The 22,230-nt window shown below is 40.0% G+C and overlaps 1 protein-coding gene across 1 annotated transcript; it reads left to right on the forward strand.

Moving 5' to 3' along the window:
* The first annotated feature begins 819 nt into the window (after positions 1–819).
* Positions 820–20,931, forward strand: lrrc74b (leucine rich repeat containing 74B). The gene is made up of 13 exons (XM_028825000.2): positions 820–1,132; positions 1,308–1,482; positions 1,628–1,770; positions 4,191–4,323; positions 6,443–6,649; positions 11,001–11,110; positions 11,392–11,507; positions 13,489–13,567; positions 16,260–16,355; positions 16,828–16,944; positions 18,715–18,843; positions 19,021–19,106; positions 20,423–20,931. The coding sequence occupies exons 1-13, from the start codon at positions 956–958 to the stop codon at positions 20,451–20,453; spliced, it is 1,599 nt and encodes a 532-aa protein (XP_028680833.1). The 5' UTR covers positions 820–955; the 3' UTR covers positions 20,454–20,931.
* The last annotated feature ends 1,299 nt before the right edge of the window (positions 20,932–22,230 follow it).

Here is a 22,230-nt window from a genome sequence, read left to right on the forward strand (position 1 = left end):
AGGCAGAACCATTTGGCAGCACCATCTCACACTGCTTCAGAAAACCTGATATGACAGAATAAGATGTTGCTACCCCAAATGCAGTCAAGACAGATTCACAAGGTGCTCCTCCTTCACATCTCCTGTAGCAAAAACAGACAACATGAAACCACAAGGTGGTGTCATCTTGTACACTCTGAATTTAAATGCCCACTACAGCCACAAGGTGGCACCACCTCATACCTTCTGATGCAAACGTCAGTTAGACAGGGCCATCAGAGAGCACTGCCTCACACTTCCAGAAGCAAACATTAAAAAAGAAGAGAGCCACAAGGTGACACCTCCTGACAGAAGTGAAGGACGCTTTCCTGAGCACTCACATCAAATAATGACGTGGAAAACAACTGAAAGGTCTGTGAGGGGTTGCAAAGAGCAAAATTTGTTTGGTGAAATTTCTTTTATTATTGTAGTGTAAATTCTTGCTCAATTAAGTGGGCTTATTAGGAAAGAAGGAAAAATCCCAAACTACCGACCCACTGCTCTACCTAAAGAGCACACAGTTCGGAGTGCAGCACTGGCAGGACAGCATGATGAACCTCATTCCCGTTGTTTAGCACCTTTCACATTGCACTCTCTGCTCAAGCACTTCCTGGAAGCTGACCTCTGCATTCCCCACAAAGCTCTGGTGCCTCTGGCACTAAACAGCGACGCCATGGCAACGCGTCAACAGCATTGATTCACCCACGCATGCTACGCCATTGTTTAGTCCCCAGTGCTGGCTGCTCTGCTCTGTGATTTGCTGCTAAGGCCCGACCTGCCCGCCCACAGCAAGTGCTGCTTGCCCCACCGCCCCTTGCTTCAGCTCCCAGGGCTCAGAACTGTTTGACTTTCTCGGCTGTCTTCTTCTACTTTAGACTTTATCTAAGTTATGTTCTTTTAATTGATTCTTACCTGAAAAACATCTAATCTGGGAATCATGGTACTGGGCAAGAAACTGGCAAAAGAGTCCATGCTGCCTTCTGTACAAGAGGCCAGAGACACTGACCTGGAAAGTGAGGGCTCATCAACTGGGACCCCTCAACTTGGGGGCATCAGTGGACGGCCAGCCAGCCGACCAGGCAAGCCGTTCAGCCGTGGAGGTGTTGACTACAAGGTGGGGAGGGTCTCTCAGTCTTCTTCATTCCCTTTAGTCTCTGCTACTGCACCAGTAGAGTTCACTGGGACTGAAGGAATCAGGCTACCCAGAACCTGACACAACGCTCTGCTGAATCGGTTTACTATTACTAAGTGTTTGTTACTCCTTTTCCTTGATATATTCTCTCTTGTAGATAATTCCTAGATCTGCAAAATCTAAATCTGTGACCAACACCTCTCTGGGGTCTGAGCAAACAGAGCAGCAAGATTCACCAGCCAAGGTGGAAGAAAGACAGCCTTTGGATGACAATCAAGAGGAAGAGCTGAATGGGCCAGAAGTGGACTGGGACACTGATTTGGAGTCGGGAGGTAAGGAGAGGTGGGAAAAGCAGACGTCTGGCTATTCCTGACTGTCCTGGATGACTATCAGCTCTACCCATGACTCTTGATTCTGCTCAGTGATCTTTGTTATCTTGTAACTGAATGTTTCATGTTCCCCATCGCCTGACTACAGAAACGAGGACAGCATATGATCCATCAGGACGCACAATGTACTTAGAAGCCTGCAAGGTGTATGGTGTGGTGCCAGCTTCCTACTTTTTACTTCACATTCAGGATCCGGAGCTCAACATGATGCACCACGGACTGGGACCCCAGGTACTGCTGGGCAGTGCAAACCATCCATCTACTTCAGCCGTTTTACACAGTGTAGCTAAAGTCATATCACTCCTCATTCATTTATCTGTCTACTTACATTCAGCCAGTCACTTTTTATTTTATATAATGCATTTCTATTTCAAGCCACTTTACACAACAATTTCAATAACTCCTTTCTAATTTGTATGAATCTTTCTTAATTTGAAACAATTTACACAGCATTAATAAAGCGCCAATGCATTTAAAGCAGCCATGTATATAGCGCCTCATTATTTATATGGTGTCTTTGTAGTTAAAAACTATTTTACACAGCAATTAAGATAGCACCTTTCTAACTGCATTTTGTATTTTGTCTTTCTAATTCAAAGCATTTTCCACAACAATTTAAATAGTACCTTTCAATATTTGAATTGTATGCCAGCTTCGTAATTTAAACTGATAGACAGATATTAAAGGTGCCATATAGAACGCCATTCTAATCTGAAAAGCAATTTATAGAATAAGTAATATGGCACCTTAATTTGTAAAACACATTTTTAAATTCAAAACAATTTATACAATAATTAGTATGGCACCATTCTAATTTTATTTTGTATGCTGCCTTTCTAATTCAAGGTACTTTATCCAATTGCCTTGTAATTTGATTGGCATCTTTCTGATTTACATTTACATTTATTTGCTTGATGCTTTTATCCAAAGAGACTTACAAAAGAGGTAAACATAATCGAGATTATCCATCCATCCATTATCCAACCTGCTATATCCTAACACAGGGTCACGGGGGTCAGCCAACACAGGGCGCAAGGCAGGAACAAATCCTGTGCAGGGCGCCAGCCCACCACAGGACTAATCAAGATTATGTTAATTAAAATGATTAAATTATTAATAATTAAAACACTTTACACCACAAATAATATAACACCCTTCTAATTGCATATTACACAGCAATTTATATAGTGCCTTTCAGGATTTCTGTTGTATACTGCTTTTAAAATTCACAGATAGATACATATGAAAGGCACTATACATTAGATAGAGAGATATAAAAGCCACTATATGACATCTTTCAAATTTGTATGCCGCTTTCCTAATTCAAAATAATTTACACAATTAATATAGCTAATTTGATTTCGTATGCTGTCTTTCTAATTCAAAGCATTTTATACCATAATTTATATAGCACTTTTCTAACTGTATTTTGCCTAAGCAGACAGATATGAATGGTACCATAATGCACATTCTATGGTGCTTTTCTAGTTCAAAACACTTTACTCAACAAATAGTACAGAATCTTTCTAATTGTGTCTTGTCTGCCTTCAAAGCACATCTAATTTATGTAAATACTTATAATATACTTGATTTTGTAACTTGCCATTACAAGGGTGTCTGCCCCTATATTCAAAAATATAAAAATGTTTGACTGATATTTCTTTAATATACATAAAATGTATATACACATATATGAGCATTTTGGTGGCACAGTATCTAATACTGTTACCTCTCAGCTCCTGAGTTTGGGCTTGTCTTTCAGCCAGGTTTTTGTATGTTCTCCAGGTACCACAGTTTCCTTCCATATTTCCAAGATGTGCAGGTAACGTGGACTGGTTAATATGAAAAGGTCTGGGTTGATTGTGTTTCTTCAGGGTCTCATCCAGGTTTGGTAATTACCATGCTATCACTGAAGGAGGAGACTGCAGCAATCCACAACTCCAGGATGGGCCAAGCAAGTTCAGAAAATGTAATGATGGATGGAAATATGAATAGAAATGAGGCATAGAGATACTGTAAACCACATACTGGCTACCTGCTGTAGGATAAAGATGAATTTAAACAAAGTTACGTCTCTGGGCTTCAAAGTTTTGAAGGGACTTCAAATTTCACTTATGTCTGCCTTGTAGTCTTCTCTCACATATTCTGTCGATCATATAGTGCATCTATCTATCTATCTATCTATCTATCTATCTATCTATCTATCTATCTATCTATCTATCTATCTATCTATCTATCTATCTATCTATCTATCTATCTATCTATCTATCTATCTATCTATCTATCTATCTGTTTGTGACTTTTTCTGTGTACATTCTAGAGGATCAGCCTGTAGACTGCACCAATTTGGCCCCTGACCTGTTTCATTTCAATATTGCATTTCCGACATATTTAGAGAGTTAGATATCTATTTATTCAACTTATATCTGTCCATCCATCCATCAATACCCAGAAGTAACTTTTTCCATTTTGGAAGTACATTGATCCAAGGCCTAACCCAGTAGCAACAGCCATTAGGCAGGAATAAGTCTTGGACAAGATGACAACCTGTCACTCATGTTCACACATTCATTCCATACATTTGCTTTTAGGATTCTGTGGTGATCACTGACCAAAGAACAATTATTTTGTTCTTGTTTCTCATCTTTTAGGGTGCAAAGGCGTTGGCTGTTCCATTGGTAACTAACACATTCATTGTGAAGCTGAGCCTCCAAGATAATTGGCTGGAAGGAGAAGGGGGTGCAGCAATAGCAGAGATGCTTAAAGAAAACTGCTACATCACCGGTAAGTCCTCCATACCAGTCAGACACTCATCTATTTATATTTCAAGCCTTCACAAGTGGATACTCTGTACCAGTTCAATTTTAGATATTTCTTTAAGGGGAAACCAGAGCCCAAGCCTCCAGCAATAACAGGAAAGAAGAAATGAATTGAAAGCAATGTACACTTCAATGGATGCAATTAATATACACCCATGCAAAGTTTAAGTGAGGGAGTGCATAAAAAGGAACAGCAAATGAGAATTTTCAATCTGCTAGCATGCTTCCTGTTGTAACATTTCAGGGATACGTTGTTCCTTAACTCTTATAGGGCTGATGTCGACTTTTGTCGACAGCAGGGTTTGAGGTTGGATGTTGACTTTAGTGGACATCCAGGGGCAGAGGGTAATAATGAACTGTGGACGTTGACAAACCTCACCATCATGTTACGGGTAGACCCTCTTTGCTTGGAGGACTGCTAAATTCATTGACTTGACGTTGAATCTGTGTGTGTGTGTGTGTGTGTGTGTGTGAGGAGCATAGAGTAAACAACGTCTAGAATGGCTTCGACATCGGGCAAAAGAGCAAAGCGAATGCACAAAATAAAATCCTCTGTAGGCATTATTAATTTTTTTAGCTTTTTGCATATTATTGCTGAATCAGACTGTGAACTTATGAAACTCCGATTTTGATGCAAGTGATCTGGAAATCAAAAACGAAAGGCAGATAGCGGTTTCTTTTCCAGAAAGTGCCTTTCAGAATGTAAATGGTTAGACAAACAGGTATGTCAGCAGTGTTACAGCCAATCTTAGAAAGCTAATGTTTAATGTTAAATGCATATAGTGTTTACTTTGTATGATTTTTAGAAAACTGAGTTTTTTGGGAAAAATATTCAGACCCGGGAGAAAATTAAAAAAAATAATTAGCCCTGATAGAGTTAATATGACTGGTCTTGATATATTTGTAAGTTCTCTCCAGTGACATTGAGAAATGTAAAGTCTGTGTTCATGTTCTCAAGACACACTGTAATCTGTGCACCCTTTTTAAAATGTTTGTAGATCCTGCCATCTACACCATTTTAAGGAAAGCTCAGACACATGCTACTGGGCACCACCATCTTTTATGGGTAAACTTTGCATGTTCTCCACCTTGTGGGATCTGCAATTGGCAAAGCAACCAAAACAACATGACTGAATCCACAAAATTGTGGGAAATACATCATCCCAAATGATGTGGAGATCACCTGACCTGTAAGAAAGTTTAATGAGGTCACGCCGTCAACTGGAAGTGGTTGCCTGTTCACGACAGACCTTTCTTTCCACCATATTGTTTTATCTACAGCATGTTTGTTTGTTTATTGATTCAGTTGTGTTTTTACGTTAAACAAATATAAAATACTGGAATTCAACAGTCTTCACAGCACTCTCCTGCGCTCGGTTTTCTGTTAGTTAGTCCCTGCAAATTAGCGCATTTCCTGAGGTCCCTGACACCCCTCTTTTACATGATCATTAAAACAACAAAATGCATAAGCAAAAATTCCAAAAATTAATTGCATTAATTCTAAATATGTTAAAATAAAGATTCAACACGCACTGAAATAATCCAATCAAAAATGAAGGCCAGGAAAAGGAATTAGTAGATTAAAACATGGCTGTTTAAAAAGACAGACATGCAGCTACTCTCACTCGCACCTGATCTTGGACAGGGCACAATACATCACACAACTCACACAAACATTGAAGCGGCTAAGCTAGTTGCCATATTTTAGGGATGTGAAAGGCAAACTGGGGAGGCAAGAATAAAGCCCATGTTTATATGATAAGAACATACCGAGACAGATAGCGGCACTAATCACAGCACCACCATACTGGCCATACGGGAAAGTAATACATGATGTGAAATAAAAGTTTAAAAAACATTATATCAGGTAATTTAAGTGATACCACCCTACCCTGAGCACTTGCCACTTACACATTCTATAGCCCAAGATCCTAGGCAATGTTGTGTGGTTTACATCTTTGCATGCTTTGGGTGTCCTAAATGGCATAACTGATTATTCTTTGTGGACATCCTGACTGATTTCTGGTTGGCTCCTCCTTGTTCACAAGACATATAACCTTGACTTCTACTTCCTTGATTTTCAGAGCTTGATTTATCAGACAACAAGCTGGGAGTCACTGGTGCACAGGCCCTTTCAAGCATGCTTCTGGAGAACAGCACTCTGGTTGGCCTAAACCTCTCTGGTAATGAATTTGATGATCACGCTACCAAACATCTGGCTGAAGTCTTGGTGACTAATCAGAAAGTAGAGACATTGGACCTGAGCCACAATCGAATGGCAGATGGAGCAGGTACAACTTTCCAACTTCTTGGTCAAAATGTAGCATTTTCTGTGTTTGTGTCCATCAAGTTCTCATTTATGGTATTTTTGGTTATATTGTTTTTCAGTAGATTTTCCTGTTGTTAGCACTTTTTATCGTTATGATGGTGATGTCTTTGGCCTTTTTGATTTGTTGCGTTGGTCGCAATGCCATTCCATTCCCAGTCAAGTGGTTGTGTCAGACTGAAGATTCCTCATATGTTTTTGCATTAGGAGTCAGGGAAAGGACGCTGACTAGGTGCCAAGTATTTTGACTTTATTCTTTGGTGCTTGTTTTTTCTGGTCCTTTTATTTTTGGTTGTTGACCTCTGCCTGTTCTTCAACTTTCTTGGTATGTCTAATAGTAACAGTGGTCCAAAAGCATAGCTGAGGGGATGGAGATCCTGTCATGAGGGGAAATTGGTATTTTTTTCCACCCTTGCTGAATGAGCTGTCCTTGGCAATCGACTTCTTTGTCTATATGGACAAGCTGAGCTTTGCTTTTCTTCGATTCTAGATTTGTGATAAAGCCAGCTTTTTACTTAACTCCAGCATTACTTTCACTTTAACACACCCATATTCCTCAACTGCCACATGGGAATATCTACCCATATTAGAGGATTTATAAACACATTTTTAGAAACGTTCCCACAGTAGATGGTGTTCTCTGTTGTTCTTTTGCAAAACTCTGCAAATGGGCTTCAAGCTCAGTGTACCCCTTTAGTTCTGTAATTCACGGTTCTTACTTTTTTGTGTTATGCATCATCCTGAATATTTTCTACACTATACACATAAGTAGACATTTAATTTTATCATTATCATGTGATCACCACACCCTCTTATTTTCTTAAAGTGCTGCCATTTTGTGGTGAGTTCTCATGGACATGGCAATAATTGTATGCGACAATGAGAGCAGTTGCTATGATGTGTTGCGAATTCAGAACTTTGTTCGTGTTTTGCTGACATTAGAAAGTTTTACTATTGTTCAGTCAAGCATGAATATTTGCCTATTAATGTGGATAATTATGGTGATACCATTTATAAAAGTTTTGGATTTACCACAATACCATTTTGTTCATGTTACAGATGCAAATATTGTTTTAAAGAACATGGTTCTGGGTGGGTAGGCAGCATCCACCTGGAAGTCATGTCGAGTGACCTCATTATGACTGTTAAGGCATAACATACCGAGAATTATTCTGAGCAAAGAAACTGGGAGATGCAAAGTGAGTAGTAATGAAGTCAAGGAAGGCTAAAGATCAGAAGCAGGAAATTGAAAGAATCCGGCAACTAAGTACAGAGGGGTGTAATGAGAAGTGAATGTCAGAACTAAACGTGAAGTCTGAAGTGCTACAGGCTACTGGTATTTCCCATTGGGATTAATAAAGTATCTATCTATCTATCTATCTATCTATCTATCTATCTATCTATCTATCTATCTATCTATCTATCTATCTATCTATCTATCTATCTATCTATCTATCTATCTATCTATCTATTTTAAAACTAACTACACTAACAATCTTTAGGAAGGAACTTTTATACACCAAGGGATCCTGCATACTGAAAGTACCACCATACTGTACTTACATTGATGTATCCTTAACATTAGAAATATGATGATCATGTGATTCATCCAAAAATCACTGTGTTAAACAAAGCAGAACAAGAGGGAGAACAATTCAACTTTCTTAAAAAATGAATTGAAACTAAAATTAAGTTTCAGAAAGATAATTCTCAAAATAAAAGACTGCTATAAAGAAAAAAATACACGAGTCCCACACTGGATTTCTTGCTTTTTCTTATTTTATGATTTTGATTTTATAAATCCAAAGTAATGTGGGTGCCCTGACATAACACCTATCAATGAAAGACTTTAAAATATTGTGAAAATCTCAAAGATCTGGGCTTCTTAACATCATATCATAGCTGTGTAGGTAACCCAATGCATTTGTTAACTTTCTGATTTTCATCACCATTACTGCTTCATCCACCAAGACCTCACAGCCTTCTCTTATGTGTGTGTATTTCTCATCTCAGGCACTAGGTGGCAGTAGGAATCTCTTTAATGCACGGTGTCAAACTCCAGGCCTCGAGGGCCGCAGTGGCTGCAGGTTTTCATTCTAACCCTTTTCCTAATCAGTAACCAGTTTTCACTGCTAATTCACTTTTTTCCCCTTTATTTTAACAGCCATGTTAGAAGGATTCAGTCTTCTGAATTGATTTGTTTCCTCATTAGATGACAGCCAAACAGAAATGAGATGTGAAACGAGCCAACAGATGACCAGCTTAAACTGGGGCTTCAAACTCCAACCAGTTTCTTAATGAGAAGCCAATGCTTGCTGTTAATTAAACCCTTTATTTAATTCCACGGCTTGTTGCTGCTCTCGTTCTGCAACAGCAAACATTTCTAAAACTGTTGATTTTCTGTTTTTTATAAGAACATCGTCAAAGTGTTTTGGTGAGTTGAGAGATCAACCTTACTGAGACCATCACCTTTCTTTATTTTCAAATATTGTATGATGTGGTGGCTTGTTTTGTGTGTCATTATTGTTTGGCTGCTAGTTAAGGAAAATGAAACAACTAAAGGGCCTGAGACAAGTTAATTAAAAGAAGTAATTAGCAGCAAATATTGGTCACTAATTAAGAAGATGGTTAGAATGAAAACCTGCACCTGGAGGACTGGAGTTCAACACCCCTGTATGGCTCAAAGTTTAAAAATCAGAAGACAACTTTTGAAAAATCCACCCGCCACTAACTGAACCCTCTTAATCCCATTAAGGCGCACAAAGAATAGGGACCAGACTATTCAGATGGGACATCAGAAGGAAGTTGTAGCCCCCAGAGAAAACTTTACAAAGACACGGGGAGAACAAGCACGCTCCACACTTAGCAGTTCCCAGCCTCTTGGAGCTGTGAGGCAGCAGTGCTAACCAGTGCGCCACTGTACTGCCCCACAATATATTTGATTTGCGCCATTAAGTTTCACATGTGATGTGTGTGTAAAATTACAACAGTAAGCACATCATTTATTGCTTTTTATTTGTATAGTGCCTTTGATATAAGGTTAATTATTGTAGGTAATTCATAATGAGCACTGTAACAAAGTTAATCATAGGTACTTTTATGTAGTAACTTTAATAGTGAGCGATATCACAAAGTCACCCACTCATTCGTTTTTGTAAATCTTCTCATCTTGGCCAAAGTTTTCAGACAAAAAGAATCACCATGCATTACTTTTGAAATCCAATTATTATGCACTTATTTATTTATTTATTTATTTATTTCCGTCCATCCATCCATTTTCCAACCTGCTGAATCCGAACACAGGGTCACGGGGGTCTGCTGGAACCTATCCCAGCCAACACAGGGCACAAGGCAGGAACCAATCCCGGGCAGGGCACCAGCCCCCCGCAGATTTATTTATTTATTTATTTATACATAACATAATAAACATTAGGGCGGCACGGTGGCGCAGTGGGTAGCGCTGCTGCCTCGCAGTTGGGAGATCTGGGGACCTGGGTTCGATTCCCGGGTCCTCCCTGCGTGGAGTTTGCATGTTCTCCCCGTGTCTGCGTGGGTTTCCTCCGGGCGCTCCGGTTTCCTCCCACAGTCCAAAGACATGCAGGTTAGGTGGATTGGCGATTCTAAATTGGCCCTAGTGTGTGCTTGGTGTGTGGGTGTGTTTGTGTGTGTCCTGCGGTGGGTTGGCACCCTGCCCAGGATTGTTTCCTGCCTTGTGCCCTGTGTTGGCTGGGATTGGCTCCAGCAGACCCCCGTGACCCTGTTTGGATTCAGCGGGTTGGAAAATGGATGGATGGATGGATAATAAACATTCTCAACCCCTTTGAATCTGTTTTAGGGTCAGTGGAGCCAGAGCCTATTTTGACAGGTGACTGTTCTAGATAAAACACCAGTCCAATATTTTTTTAATTATTTCCTAGATTTGAAGGTTTTATTACAATGTATATATTACATATCAGTAGACTTATAGTTCTACATCTTAATCAAATCAGATAATCTTTCTTCTACCCAGCCAATTAAAAGATCAAAATGATTTACAAATCATCATCATTATCATCATGCATTAATGGCAATTTTCAGAGTTCACATCGGGTGAGAAACCATTATTTTCACATCATCTGGCACTACCTCTAACTTATAATCATTGGTTTAATGGCCACTTCCCAGCTTTACCCAGGCTGGTCAATCAAAATCAGTACTGTACTTGTAATAATATAGCAAAGCTGCTTCTCACGGAAAATCATTCATCCATGAATGTATTTAGCTTGTTCTTTGTTTCAGCCAGCTTGACCTGTCTGTCACATGTTGTTCTTTTCCAGGTGAGGCCATGGGCCATGCCATTGCTGAAAACACTCGGATGAAGGACCTCAATCTCAGCTGGAACTGCTTCAGAGGGAAAGGAGCCATCTCAGTGGCCAAGGGCTTGGGTGTAAGAGTCTGGATAGCAGCTTTCATTTGATGTATCATTTTGGGAACTCTAGTATTTCTTTATAAAAATGCCCTTTTTTGGCCATTCATGGACATATGATGCCTCTGTCTAGTTACAAAGGGCAAAATATGGTTGGGTTTTGAAAACTCTTTCTCAAACATGTTAATAGCTCTTTTTAAATTTGAGCCCCTTCTGACATATGTAACCTTTACATAGATGACGAAAATGTGTCTATGTATGATGTCTAAAATTAAGTTCCACCTTCTTGTTTTATTTTGCAGGCAAATATATTTCTCAGAGTTGTGGATTTGTCCTACAATGGTTTTGGGAAAGATGGTGCTGCTGCCCTGGGAGATGCTCTAAAAGTCAACAATGTCCTTGAGGAACTCAATATTAGGTGAGTCCTCGCAGCTAAGGAGATTTTCTTGAGAAGAGGTAATCATATGGCTTCTTAAAAGTGAGATCACAAGAAAGTGATGTTTGATAAGCAGCACTGATCTTCCCAAAGCAGGCCCCAAGCTTAAAGGGGTGCCATGGTCTGCTGTAGGTCTTTTCCAGCTGTTTTGTTTTCTTATCTTTTATACTGCACTAACATGCCCTGCTTTAGTTTTCGATATGTTAGTTGTTTGGTAGTTGTTTCAGAATTTTTGCTAGTCTGAAGTATTCCTCTCTTTGTTGTGCTAAATTGTACTTCAGTTAATGAAGGCGTGTGACAAGACCCCTAATGAGGTAGCAGCTCTCGGGTGCTCTGGTCAGTCTGAGGGCTATGAGATCTGCCATCAGTCTTGGCCCCCTAGGAATGGCATCAGACCAACTTATAGTCAGCTTCCCTGTCTTTACAGCTTCCTTCTCTTTAAATGTTTGCTGCCTTTTGTAACCTTTTCATTTCGCTTTTCTGGTTTTGAACTATTTGGCTTTGCAATAATGACGTGGCTTCTATGATTTGTATTTTGATTTTCTTACTATTTGGATATGTATGCCATTTTATAAATTTCATGTGATCGTCAAGGATTCCTCCTTGAAAGTTTGAATGTTTGAGTTTTTGGAATTTTTCTATTTTTTTAGTACAGAATTTGAATTTGGTTATAATTAAGCCAGGCCCTGGCTTTAGTTTAATTTTTTATCCATCCATCCATCCATCCATTTTCCAAACCACTGAATCCGAACACAGGGTCACGGGGGTCTGCTGGAGCCAATCCCAGCCAACACAGGGCAGGAACCAATCCCGGGCAGGGTGCCAACCCACTGCAGGACACACACAAACACCAAGCACACACTAGGGCCAATTTAGAATCGCCAATCCACCTAACCTGCATGTCTTTGGACTGTGGGAGGAAACCCACGCAGACACGGGGAGAACATGCAAACTCTACGCAGGGAGGACCCGGGAACCCAGGTCTCCCAACTGCGAGGAAGCAGCACTACCCACTGCGCCACCGTGCCACCCTTAATTTTTTATGTCATTTTATTTTATCATAATATTTTCTGTTAATATTATTAATTATTTTTCATTATTTGTCTAATTATGTATTCCCAGTCAGTTTTATTATATTCATCTACTATTTTAATCATATTCTATTATATTTCTTGCATTTTGTGAGTACAACCTCAAGAATTGGGACCACCTCTTGCTAGGGACTGCCTCCAGCCCATATACAGCAGGCTGAGAAGAAAGCTCCTTGTAGTTCCTTGAATGACTTCTTTGGTTATCCTTATGAGAATTGTTTTGTTGGCTGACATTTTGCTTCTCTTTCTTGGATTATGTTATTGAATTGTGTTTTTGGGACTTGCTAACTTAGGATTGCCTTTCAGACAACTCCTCTTTGCTCTTTTGAGCTTTTTCTTATATTTTTTCTCTCTTATAAAGAATCTGTGTTTGCTCTTTCAAGTACAAGCCATGGGTTTAGGGTCAATCTCCCTCTTGGGAGCCTTGGACTGTAATTTGGGCCATTTCTTGTGATATTTAAGCCTTTTGTGTTTTTGAAGTCAGGCTTTTGGGGGGGGGGGGGGGGGGGGGGGGGGGGGGGGTAAGACCTGTTTTGGGCAAGCCAGTCAGGAATATGACCGTTTTTTGGTGCTAGAATCATAACAGATTTTTGGATCTCAGACTTGTAATCTTGAATTAAATATTCTGAGATTTCTTTCTTTCCTGTTTGGTTATTTCTGCATTCATATTGACTTCTTGTTACCTTTTAGATTTAATTATAGCTAAATAAGTTGCCTTTATGAATTATTATTATTTGTGGTAGTTCACAACAAAGAAGGCTTCATAATGATCTTTTCATGAGAGAAACCAAAATAAAGAGAGCTTCTTATTTAATGTTTGCAAAATGTATTTAACTTACTGAACATTTGTTTTGTTTTCTTTTGTTTTGAAGCAACAATCGGATTCCTCCCGAAGGAGCAGTGAGACTAGCAATGGGCCTTAAAGAAAACAAGACATTAAAAGTTCTGAATGTGAGTAACTAGCCACAGATTTTCATCTTGGAAAAACAGTAGAAAGCTTTCCCTTCCATGTACCTTAAGGAGATGATTAAAATCACAAGGACTTGCAGCTATGTCTGTTAATGTTTGCCGTTGTATTTTTCTTCCTTATTATTGTTTTGTTTTTGTAATTTCACCCTAATCTTTCATATTCCTTATTGCCCTGTTTTTGGAGAGACAGGGAGTCCTCCCAGGATCAGCCCCCATTGTTACCCGATCTGTGCCATCAATGAGCTGTCTGCATGCATACAATTTTCACACAGACATCCATCCATCCATTTTCCAACCCACTGGATCCGAACACAGGGTCACGGGGGTCTGCTGGAGCCAATCCCAGCCAACACAGGGCACAAGGCAGGAACCAATCCCGGGCAGGGTGCCAACCCACCGCAGGACACACACAAACACACCCACCCACACACCAAGCACACACTAGGGCCAATTTAGAATCGCCAATCCACCTAACCTGCATGTCTTTGGACTGTGGGAGGAAACCCACGCAGACACGGGGAGAACATGCAAACTCCATGCAGGGAGGACCCGGGAAGCGAACCCAGGTCCCCAAACTGCGAGGCAGCAGCGCTACCCACTGCGCCACCGTGCTGCCCTCATACAGATATACACAATATTATTTTTTATGATGATGTTCAATCTATACTGTGGATATAATGACACTTTAAGATGGTTCATCTTACTACACAGTGAACTCAAGGTTGGCTTTATTAACAAATAAATCTGTCGAGTCTTACTTTAAAATATTTTTGACTTTTACAATGTTTTGAAACAATATGCTTCCTGAGGAAAAGATAACGTGACAGAGTCACGTATGTGTGAATTTTATAATAAAACGTATCATAGCTTGGTCCATGTGGTCTGTGCATTTATGATCAGAGACCTTAAAAACAATTAGATTTACACAGGTGCAAGTGTCGTGTCACGTAAAATGTTTGCATGGCAGAGAGAGAACAGTGCCTTTAAATGAGAGGTAGGTAGTGTATGCATGTGTGTGCAGATCGGCTAGTGTCAGCAACCACTAGAGAGGATTATAAAAGACTGCAGCCGCCACCAACCTTTTGGCTTTGGTATTAGCAAACTTTAGCCATTGTGTTTTCAGTCCCTATTGTGCTCTTGCTCTGTTTGAAAGTTCTGTATGCTATTGGTTTCATTCTATTGTCATTTATCACATTTCATAAATCTCTCTGTTAGTTTGTCTCACTTTGTGAAAGGTGATCTCTCTACTGATTTTCAGCTTTTGAAATTAGAGACAGTAATAGTGTTAATTGTTTGCAATGTAATGACTTGTTTGTTTAATAAATAGGATATGGCTGTGCAAACAAGATTAACAAAGAAATTGAAATAGTTTGGGAGTGTTGGTGAGGTCTACAAATTACATTTGATTATAGTAGAAAAGGGGCTTATTGGGAACAGTCTTGTTGAGAGTGTTTAAATCCTTAGATAAAAATGAAACAAGCATCCTGAAGAATATATTACAAGTGTCATAGATTTCTTTAACTAATTGGAAAAACTGAGTTATAGAGAAGGCAGTTCAGTTCACTGGAAAGTTAACAATGTGTGTCAAAATAGAATTGGTAAAAGCAAAGTCACTAAACAGTCAGTGTGGCATTTGAATCAAGTATGTTGTGTGTCTTATCAGACAGATTTTGAATAATGAGTGTCAGAGATCAAAAAAGGTCTCTCTTTAAGAGCAAAACAGTAGGATTATACTGCTCATTAGCAAAGGCTGAATACAGATAAGCTATTTGAACATTCACCAAAGTTTTAAAGGACTGAAATCAAAATAAAAACCCCAGTATTTCTCTAGATTAACTGTAATGTGTTCAAGCATTAGTCTCTTACAAGGTCGTTCCTTTGATTGTTTTAAGTTCAAACACTATCTAAAGTGAGCAACCATAAAATGGTGAGGGAAATGAAATTTAGAAACGCTGAAAGATGGCACTCAGGAAAACAGTGCAAAGTAATGATCAATAATATGAACACGCACAAAAAAATGGCTATCATGTTCCAGACTAAGAATTATTAATGCATTAGTGATAGGCAGAAGTTGATTGATGTCACAATCGTGTCTATAATAGCTTGGTCTACATCCATGATTACATGTTGCCAGATACTATCACAAAATGGCATGGCCTAATAATGGTGGAAAATCATAATCATAAAGATGACAATGCAACAATTAATACAATTACAAAGAAAAACTAATTTAAAACGCACATTCACAACACAATGATGTAAACCTATGGAATTAAGACTGGCAGTAAGTCTCTATAAATTACACTTACATGCAGCGAAAGGGGCTTACTGTCAGCAGATCTATGACTCTGTAAGTGAGTCTTCTTTAGAAAAGAGAGCCAATTTAGTTAGTGACTGTGACTGGCAATGCTTAGTGACATTTCTTTAACATGGAAGACTTGCTTAGGAGAAGTGATCTGAATCTCTGAACAAGACTTCTGTAACTGGTAGGACTAATTCTGAACTAGTGATGTGGTGCTATAAATGATGATTTTCTATTATTCAGGAGCAGTGATGCGGTGAAACATCTGTAGAAATGGCGATTTATTCAAAGTCTAGTTATGTATCTTTGTAAATGACATAAAGACTGCAATGATGAGGCTACTTAAATGATTTTTTTTTTCTAACTTCCCAGCTGGCTCGAAATCCATTCCAGACTGCCGGATGCTATGCGGTTTTAAAATCCCTACAAGGAAATCCTGAATCTGCCATTGAATCTTTGGACTTCTCGGTATGTTAGCTGTAGCTTGCAGAACCAGGGCCATGTGACACCGCTCTGTGGGTAGACATTTGAACGTCAGATGGCTAACAGCAAGACTCCGATGAACAGAGGCAAATGCTTATTAGAATTTTCTGCGGAAGAAGGTTTATCGATGTAGATCTGCACAAAACAAGATTAGAAGCGCCTTTATGTATGGTAACATCAGGTTTTAGATGAATACAAAGTTAAGAATAGGCTGAAAGGGCCTCTTTGAAGTGAAACTATTCCACATATCAGTAATGTATATGGTTTATTATAGAAAATAATTTGAAAACAGAAAACAATAATGAACTTACAGGGAACCAGCTTAGTTTCTGCCTGTAGTCATGTCTACAGCCATAGGCTGGACTTCATTCTGACTCCTCTCTTCCACCTTAGCATATGCCCGAGACAAACAAATTACAAAGAGTCTAAAGTCAGTCCAACTACAATTCCTCAACAGGATATCACAGTGAACACGGACTTTGATGATCTGTACAAAACAGTAAAGGAGGCATTTCCAGGTCTACAGATCAAACATGGAGGCAATGCTGACATGTTCAAGAGGGCAAAGGCCAAGGTAAGTGACCGATGCAACAAAACAAGGAGCTGAGTGATTACCGCAGTATCAATGCTGCTTAGGAGCTTAAGTGACTTATTTAATCTTCCATTACACTGAAGGAGTTGTAGATAACTTGGAGCCTTTAGAACTGTACCTTGTACAATGAATTATTTTATGGGAGGAGGACTGGGTGGCTTGCATTGGCTGTTTCAGTGGGAGAGTGGCTTTAAGAGTGCTCATAGTAAGGAAAGAGAAATTAAGTAAGTGAAGCTTTGAAGCTGAAGAGCTTTAGTAAATTATTATATTCAGTGGACGGCTTGGGTATGTTGTATTATTTAAAGGTACCTTTAGATACCTCTCAAAAAGGAATTTGGTAGCTTAATCACTTTTTTTTATTTGGGGTATTTAAATATTTCGTTAATATCTTCATTTTCTAAGTGTGCCTCTTGTGTCTGTCTGTGTGACAACTCTACGGGGGGCGTGCCAGCCACCCAACCCGGCACAGACAGACACAAGAGGCACACTTAGAAAAGCTCACACTTTTTATTTTTCTTACAGTCCTTTGTACAACACACAGTGTCCAAACCAGCAACAATGTTCACTTTTCTTTTCTTCTTTTCTCTCAGTCCTCTCTCTCACTTTCCTGCCGTGTTCACTCCTCTCCCACAAGCTCTGTCCTCTGCCTCCCGACTCCGGCTCCTTGAATGGAGTGAGGTGGCCCCTTTAATTTTGTAACTGGATGTGCTCCAGGGGCTTGTTGGTCTTCCTGCAGCACTTGCTGGTGTGCCGGATGTGCTGCATGGGCACCCCGAAGCACCCTGGGTGTGCCTGGTTCCTGGTGTGTTGGAAGTTCGGCAGTCCAGGGCTTTGCAAATGTCCAGTAGCCCCCTGGCGGTGGCCACAGGCCCCCATAGGGTTGAGCTTCCAAGCTCTGTTCCTGTGGCCCCAACACCCATTAGGGTGGCTGGCCTCTCATGTTCCAGGGGAGATACTGCTCCTCGCCCGGTCCTTCCACTCTCTTGGCGTTCCGGCTGGGCATGAGTCCCAGCCGTCCGTCCCACAGGTTAACTATCCAAGAAACTACATTTGTGTTTATTTTCTTAACAGATGCTTTAATGCAAAGTAACTTACAAAATAAGTCAACATAATCAAGAAAACATCAGGACTGTTTGGAAACAAGTGTTAATAGGACAAAGGTATAAAACTGATCGCCACAAGAGAAGAGCTCAGAACAAGATACATGTGAGATACAAAACCTACAGAAATTCACCAAATGAGAGTCTTCAAACGCTTCTTCAACACATTGAGGGAGTCAGAATTTCGAATGGAGGTGGGCTGCTCGTTCCACCAGCTAGGAGCCAAGCGTAAACAGAGTGAGGACTGAGATTTGATGCCATGAGGGGACCTGAGTTGTTGAGGAGCACGGAACCTCACAAGTGTCTCCATATATATATCCAGTGATACGTGCCGTTATAAACGCACTGTAGCTTGGATTGTGAATTTCCTGCAAAAGAATGGAAAATTGCGGGAAAAATATAGCAAAGATAGAACAGATGTTTCAAGTATGGAAATCCACAAAAGGCACAACTGATCTCCAAGCAGCTTAGCTGGTTTCTCGGTTGCAGTTTCACTATGTTTTCAACCCTGAATTTAAGATGTACAGTATTGTGATGGTGGGACACTATTCAGTTCTGTGTGTGTTACTTGTCTCCTTGAACTGTCGGAGAAGAGATGTGTGTGTGTGTGTGACATTGCAACCTGATGTTTCTTTTTGTATTATATCTTCAGACTGACCCACTCTCCAAACTCAAAGAGCACATGAAGGAGAAGAACTTGCAGCTGGAAGACATCTTTGAAAGTGCAGGAGAAGATGACAGCCCCCTTATAACACGAGAGGAATTCCAGCGAAGTCTGCTGGTCAGTATGCATCTCCTTTTTGGTAACATTTCCCAAGAGCCATGGTGTCTGTCATCCTCATTGTAAAAGAGACACTGTGCACATCTTACGTTGCACCTGACCCATATGAAAGTCAGCGTTTCTCCATTCAATTTATCTATAAATGAAGATAAACTTTTGTGTTTATTTTTAATCCAGACTACCACAATCCTCCTTTCCCAGGAGGAGCTACAATCACTGATGGACACCTTGGATAAGAACAATGAAGGGCAAATTGATTTCAGGTAGGGATGAGGAGGATGGTGTCCCACTACATCTAGAAGCATGTTTTTTTTCCTTGGGTTGCCTGATCACACGGGCTACTAAAGAGAGCTTCCTGTTCCTTTTGAATGCATTGGTGATAATCAGAGTGAAAATCAGCAATGAGTGAGTGGTGAAGGTACACTGTCCAATGCCATCTCCTCAAGTGTAAAATGTCATAGGTGCTTTTCTCTCCAAGGCTGCACAGAGCATTATAAATATCAAGAACTATTTTTGGTTGGATGATGAAATGCTGTCCAGGAATTACAGCAATTGCACCTGCTGCCATGAGATGATATAATGGAGGCCAAATAGTACTCGAAGTACATAGCAGTACTTTTAGTGTGGCCAAGTGTACAAAGTGGAGTGAAATTCCTACTTGTAACACTTTGACCCTCTCCAGCACCATGATAGACAAGAATGTATTAAAATGTATAACAGGTGCTACACATATTAAACACTCAATATTTACTTCATAAAATCCCTTGGACTATGAACCAAAGACTTGCATGAATATGCAATATGATTCATTGAGTTTCTTATGGCACCTTCTATATTAACTACTCACCATCACCCAATTTAAGTATCCTTGCATGCACTAATGTTGGGTCATCTTCAGCATAGGCTGATAACCAAAGACACACTCCAAATGTTCTAATGACAAACTTCAAACACAGCACTTGCCATTGTGTGCAGTGCTTTATCTCCTAGAAAAGTTAGTCATGTCTGCTGCTTGCTAAGTATCAGAGGTCCTATAGCGAGACGTTCCCCAGGCTATCCATCCATTTAAAATGGACAATGCATTCTTCACTTGCTGCCTCCTAGTGGCCTGGAGGAGATATCCATGGAAAAGGATTCATTTAATTTTGCTTACAGGTAAAAATGAAAAGTCTATGCTAGGATCCTCTGGGCTTTTTTTGTGCTTAATTTAAAGTCAGTAGTTTTTTCCTTTGACGTCCATACTGCTCACTGAGTACATTGAACCTATAACAGGTGGTCCAATGCCCCCGTGTCCACACATAACCCTCTCTCCTTTCAGGAAGTGACTAGTCTCTCACAAATACACGGCATTTGATGGTGAATATACCAGTTGGCCACACTGAAGTATTGGGAGGTTGTGTCCTAAATCTGAATAAAGAAGCAAGGTCAAGTTTCTGAGAGGATATTCCTACTCATTGCAAATGGATCCTAATGACACGCGCTCTATTTGCTGCTTCACTTCTGTATCTTGACAGCTTCCTCTTTTCTTTATTCAATTGAGGCATCTCTTCATTGATCTTTTCCGCTCTTCTTGTTGCAGTGAACTTAAACACTTAGTGGGGCACGCCTAGCACCTTTAGAGAGGACATGAAGTTGAAGTTGGCTGGACACACAGGTGATTTTAGTGTGCCTTTTCCCATTTCTATGCCTAATTTGGGACAACTCTTGAAATTTTGTTGGACCCTTTCTGCGTGGGAGGTCTCCAGTTGAATAAATTCAGCTCCTTCAATGACCTTGGTTTGGAGAGTGGATTGAGGGGCCACTGGATGTTGCCAGCTTAAGGAGATCAGTGGCTTAAAGAAGACATTTCTTCCAGTCAGCTAATTTCAGAATTTCACAGCTGGGAAACATTCTACTTTGAAGAACAGCTGAGATGAAAGCAAGCATTTTATGAGACATCTTAATGTAATATGTTAAATGCTTCACTACCTACATGTTCTGTTTTCCCTCAGCTGGATGATGACAGCTACTCTTGTTCGATATGCTTCCTATTAAATGTGTTTCAGGAAAATGAAAGTAACATCATTTAATAAAGGCGTTTCTCATGAATTTGTGCCCATCTCTATCAATAGGAAGTCAGTCAGTGCGGCCTGGTGGCTACGACAGTGGGCTTTATATTGAAAAGTTGCTGCTTACTCTCTGACCTTAATCATGTCACTTCATTTATCCTGATCGTGCAAGTAAGCCCAAAATAAAAAATGAAATTGTAAGTATGATCTAGCGGCTGCCGTATTTGTTTTCTGTTGGTTCAGTTCCCACCTCTGACACTCTTTGTGCTCATAAAGCAGCCACTTATGTGTCTCTATTCCAGTTCTAAAAACTGATTGATCATGGTGTGATTCCATGACAAAACACAAGTCTTTAACTAAAATCTAATATTAGATAAAGGGCACTGGAGTGAGCACTTTTTTATATTTATGCAATTTGTTGAATTAGCAAACTTATTTACACTTATTTACACTTTGTGAAACAATAGTTGCCCCTATTCCTAAAAACTGTTGGTAGAACTTTAGCTGTAATGACTATAAATCAGCTGCTTCCTATAATTCAATATCAGTCTTTAACTGTACAGTTAAAGAATTTTAGCCCACTCTTCTTGCAGAACTGGTTTAATGTGTAAAAGCATGGGGTGTTTATTTCAGGTCCGGCCACAGCACCACGATTGGGTTTAGGTCCAGACTTTGACACACCAAGTCCAAAACTTCAACTTTGCTTCAACTTTTGCTTGCTTTGTGTTTTATGTTAGTCTTGCTGCATGAGCCAACTTTAGCTCAGGGACACATTCTCTGGTGCAACACAGAATAATTCAATCTTCCTTCCATTATAGCAAGTCATACAAGTCCTGAGGTCCCCAGGCCATTACACTGCTAGGATGATGTTCTTACTGTTCAAAGTTGTGTTTACTTTGTGACAGGCATGATGAGACCCATGTCTTCCAAAATGTTCTACTTTTGTGTCATCTGTCCATTGGGGATCACACAAATGAGAGATGAGAACTTATATTCCCACGTTACTGGTCTCAAATGAAGCTGGGTATCTTCCTAATTTTGGAGCCATGGACACTTCCCCTTAATAAAGGCAGGAGAAGCCTGCGGTTGTATTTTGGGATTTGTGACTTTGTAGATGATTTCCTGCACATTTGGAGTAATAGCTACTCTTGGGCAGATTCACTATTTTTAAAAAATGTTTTCCATTTGGAGACTATGGCTCTCCACAGTGGTGCAGTGGGTAGTGCTGCTGACTCACAGTAAGGAGACCTGGGTTCGCTTCCCAGGTCCTCCCTACGTGGAGTTTGCATGTTCTCCCTGTGTCTGCCTGGGGTTCCTCCCACAGTCCAAAGACATGCAG

The sequence above is a fragment of the Erpetoichthys calabaricus genome, chromosome 18, assembly GCF_900747795.2.
Source record: "Erpetoichthys calabaricus chromosome 18, fErpCal1.3, whole genome shotgun sequence".
Classification (NCBI taxonomy): domain Eukaryota; kingdom Metazoa; phylum Chordata; class Cladistia; order Polypteriformes; family Polypteridae; genus Erpetoichthys; species Erpetoichthys calabaricus.

Bases quoted from the DNA above. Each gene is read 5' to 3' on its own strand.
- lrrc74b (XM_028825000.2), top strand. From the start codon at position 956: ATGGTACTGGGCAAGAAACTGGCAAAAGAGTCCATGCTGCCTTCTGTA. The intron at 6,650-11,000 runs GTACAACTTTCC...GTTCTTTTCCAG, and splicing joins TCGAATGGCAGATGGAGCAG to GTGAGGCCATGGGCCATGCC. The intron at 16,356-16,827 runs GTATGTTAGCTG...ATTCCTCAACAG, and splicing joins TTGAATCTTTGGACTTCTCG to GATATCACAGTGAACACGGA.